General features: G+C 36.7%; 1 protein-coding gene across 1 annotated transcript; it reads right to left on the reverse strand.

The window, feature by feature from the left end:
* Positions 1-1,858: 1,858 nt before the first annotated feature.
* LOC118857164 (60S acidic ribosomal protein P1-like) lies at positions 1,859-2,364 on the reverse strand. Its single transcript, XM_036767811.1, has one exon. It carries the CDS (start codon positions 2,245-2,247, stop codon positions 1,900-1,902), a length of 348 nt encoding a protein of 115 aa, XP_036623706.1. The 5' UTR covers positions 2,248-2,364; the 3' UTR covers positions 1,859-1,899.
* Positions 2,365-4,665: the final 2,301 nt, after the last annotated feature.

Raw genomic sequence — 4,665 nt, forward strand, 5'->3', positions numbered from 1 at the left:
TTTTAATTCAGTTGGCTAGAGAAAGAACCAGGACAAACATTAGAGATAATTGACTAGAAAAGTGGTAATTTTAAGCAAGGTGCAGAAAGAAGTCATAAGTGAGGAATTCTTTTGAATAGCACACTATGAGAAATAACTCAAGGCCATAACAGTCGCATCATGTATCAACATAAGACACTGATAACTGGTCATGGCTTTGAAGATGATATCTGTGATTGTTTGGAAGAGTTCTTGTTGAAGGACCTCCACTGTTGACAAAAGTCTAAAATCAATTTTATCTATTTCAGATGAAAAAAAAAAGACTAAATCAGAGACTGGAAAAGATCTATTCTTCTGAGCAACAGAGACTGGAGAATTGCATCCCAGTAAAGAATTAACCATGCGATAAATTGTATACTCTAATAAAATACATTTATCTGGTTGATGCTGCCATTGTATGTACTAATCTCCCTGGCAATCAGCTTGTATCACAAGATACCTTTGAGCTGTAAAATGTTAATTATATTAGTGATGGGGTGTTGCTAAAACACTTTTTTCTCTCCTTGCCTGCAAGTAGATGTATTTTGACACTGCTGTACATCTCTTGCTAGAAATGGGCAATAATTATTTTGATACCACCTACAGAACTATATAATCAGTTTTTACTGCAAAGCTATCATTTCATCAGATACTGTTCTCAAAGAGTCCCAGAGCAAAATTCTATCTTTGGGTCCATATAAGGAACTAAACCTGACAATCATTAGGTTTTTTTTCATTGTTTTTACTATTTAACATTAATATTAACATGAAATTTGCCTTCATTAATTTATGAAGGCTTAGGACTTCATTCTCCAATGCTTTCCTTTTCTAAAGAAAATATTTAAAGCAATTGCTCTTTTTATGCAACTTTTCCCAAGAGGAACATAAAAAATTTAGAATCAAAGAATTTTCTGCTGGAAGGTACCAAACAATGCAGGCATCTCTTCTACAACATACTTGAGAAATGGCCACCCAGTCTCACCTGGAATGTTTCAATAAACAGAGCTTATTGCTTCCTAAAACAACCAGAACTATGTTGGATAGACCTCATTGTTAAAGATTTCTTTACTTGTTTAAGCTGAAATATGATCTGCAAATTCCAACATCTGGGAATTTACCTTTTACAGAAGGATAGAATAAGTGTAATCACCCTTTGGCAACTTCTGTATTAGTTGAAGGCAGTTGTCTTGCCTTCCCTTAAATCCTCTTTCCTCTAGGTGACATGCATTGGATTTTTATAATCATTGGAATAACTCCCAAGCATTTAACAATCCTAGTTTTCCTCCTTTGGCTGTATTCTTTTTTCCAATGGCCCTCTTTAAGTATAAGGTTCCGAATTTTTGAAATATTATATGCCATCACAGTAATCTTGGCAACATTTCTTTGAAGTGAGAGATGGATGTGACTGTCTTTGTCTTTGTTTATAACATATGGTTTCACATCTAACACAATTGGATGCATTCATTTTATTCAACACTGAGTAAAATTTTCTTGGCACTACAGAAATATGAATTGATAATATTCTTTATTTTGGCTCCTTCAACCTTCACATAAGTAGCAGAGTCAGCACTTGAACCCAGGGCTCCTAACTATTCATCCAAAATTCTTTTCATTACTATTTGTGTTCCACATCATTTAAAAAAATGAATATTGGTGTTTGGTACTTTACCATATGTCAATTCTTAATTCAGTACTTGGACACATTTTGAATGCATTTGCAACCTGCATTCCTCTCTCACCCTGATGCAACAGACCTTTCCTGCCAACCGTCCAAGTTGTCTTGGGCTGAAAATTTGTTTCACTCCATCTTTTTGTGGGTTCTGCTGCTCTAGAATTTTTCTTTTTGAGTCAAGCTTTTTATTTAATGTTACAAAAAATTATCTAGTCAAACAGACCAAAGCCCATGTCATCATCGGACTCCTCGGATTCTTCCTTTTTTGCTTCCTCTTTCTTCTTCTCCTCAGCTGGGGCAGCTGTGCTAGCAGGAGCAGCCCCTCCAGCAGGGGCAGCACCACCAGCTGCTGGGGCAGGTCCACCAACTCCTACATTGCAGATGAGGCTTGCAATGTTTACATTGGACAGGGCCTTTGCAAATAATCCAGGCCAGAATGGTTCAACATTTACACCTGCTGCTTTAATGAGGGCATTGATTTTATCCTCCGTGACCGTAACCTCATCGTCGTGAAGGATGAGGGCGGAGTAGATGCAAGCGAGCTCGGAGACGGCCATTTCAGCGGATGGACGAGGAGACTTGTTTGTAGTGGTGCTAGTCGCCGGCTGAAGTGAGGGGTCACCCCAACGCGGCCTTAGCTTCCGAAGAAGAACCGAGCACCTTACAGACAACTGAAGAGCATCTAGAATTTTTATAGTCATTTTTAAAAGTGTTTTGAGGGTTTGTGGGGAGAGCTCAGGTAAATCCCTGCCTATGCTTTGCCATATTGGCTCAGCCTCTCAGCATATCCTGTATCAAATTATTTGATAATTTCTTTGTATTATAATTTGAAATATGATAATGTTAGGCCCCCATTCCTTCCCACTATTTTTCATTATTTCCTGTGAGATTTTTAATGTTTTGTTCTCCAAATTAATTTTACTATTTCTCTATTTCTATGAAGTAATCCTTTGTGCTTGGGGTCCTTGAGTTCAGTACAAGCATCACTAGTCCTGAATGGATATGTAGACACTTGGCCCCTTCCTTCAGGACTTCAGATGCAATAGCTCACTACAGTTTGAAACTCTACTCATCTGGTCACCTGAAATCCAAGTTAGTCATTTGTTTTGATTTTGTTCAAAGACTCAAGTCCTCCCTAGACCAGGGATTCCTAAACCTTTTGTGTATACATGTGTGTTTTAATGTCATCCTCATTTCTCACCTGGCTATATTCCTTTGGTACTTCTCCATCATTTGTCAGTAATCTCATTGATATCATAACCTTGTCATCCTGTAAGTTCCCATTCACCTTGAACTTTACCTCATCACTATCCTCTGCTTCACTGCACGGTGGGACCATTAACTTAAGGACAGAGTTCTGCTCAGACACCTCCTTATTTCTCACCTGGCTGCAACATTTTGGAACTTCTCTGACTGACTTCTTCCACAATACCACCTCATCATGTACCTTCTTCTGCTCCTTCATCCTCCACTTACAACTTCCTATTGTGTTTTTGTCTTTGTGAATTAGCTTGTAAATTACTGGAGATCAGGTACTATTTCTCTTTTCCTATACTTGTGTCCCCTGTGCCTGGCACATATTAGACATTTAATAAATGTTTATTGACTGTTGGACCCCTTTGGCAATCTGGTGACCCCAATCTGGCAATCTCAGAATACATTTTCTAAATGCATAAAGCAAAACACAAAGGATTACAGAGGAAAATATATATATACTGAAATGCAGTTATAAACATATGTATTTAAAACAATTTCATTAACGCCCAAGTTAATGACAATAGATCTAGACCCTCTTTACTCATCTTGTTATTATATTGTCTAAGTCCTTATCCTGAATTCAAATTCTTTTTTACCCTCTTGGTCTTATTGCTAGAACATAAATAAACCAGTATCTTTGCTCATAGGCCTTTTCTTGGCTGTTTTTTTTTTCCTCTCACTCCCTGTTCTTTGATAGGCAATAAGTCCTTGATGTTTCCTCCCTATTAATTTTTTGCCCTGGTCAAATGCTGGCCAATTATGAAAATAGTTATCAGTCTACATGTCCATCAAAACAAAAGGTAAGTTTATTTCTACAGCAGAAAGGGATGACCATATTTGGGAAGATGGGCTATTCATCACAAAGAGCAAACAGATGAATAGAAAGTGACTAAGTAAGGACTATGATACAATGAGATAATGAATGTGAAAATGTTTTGCAAATGTAAAGTGCTATATGAAAGCAAGCAAATGTTATTACTGACTTTTAGAGCACCAGATTGAAACATCTTTGTGTTATAGAAATATCTGTCATTTTTTCCTGCTGCAGATGATAATGAAATGGGGCTAGTATTGTCACGATTTTAAAAAGAATTTGATTATTGGTCTGTGGGTCTCTGAGGAGCCCCAACTTCTTTTAGTGAAAAATGGATTAAACACTTGGATTTCTGTTCACTTGGCTCATTGAAGAGATACAATATTTTTTGGCCTTTCCTAATGAACATGGGATATTTATAACATTTTAGGGTCCTTCTTTATGGCTCCTATCTTCCCAGTCAATATTTTTCAACAGTTGTTGGATTGTAGGATCATAGATATAGAATTGGAGACATCTCAAAAGTCTTCTAGTCCAATCTGCTTATTTCATAAATGAGGAAACTGTGACGCAGGAAACTTATATGATTTGAACCAATGTCATCTGATTCTAAAGTAATTTTTTAAAAGAATACGGTTTTCTCTTCTCCAAACGCTTTGTAAATTTTCTGTCTCCTCTTCCATCTCCCCTTTATTTCCTTTGTTTAGATTAGTGGTCTTTTATTTTAAAAAATGTTTTAAAGTAATTTCCACCTCTCCCACTTCATTAAATATTCCCTTGTGTCAAAGAAAGATGTTATTCAAAATATCATGTATAGAAACCTTGTCTAACAAGGTATCCTTTATAGTTTCCTACCGCTCTGTAACGAAGGAGAAGATATGTTCTACTCTTTTTTTCTAGGACC

This window comes from Trichosurus vulpecula, chromosome 7 (assembly GCF_011100635.1).
Source record: "Trichosurus vulpecula isolate mTriVul1 chromosome 7, mTriVul1.pri, whole genome shotgun sequence".
Classification (NCBI taxonomy): domain Eukaryota; kingdom Metazoa; phylum Chordata; class Mammalia; order Diprotodontia; family Phalangeridae; genus Trichosurus; species Trichosurus vulpecula.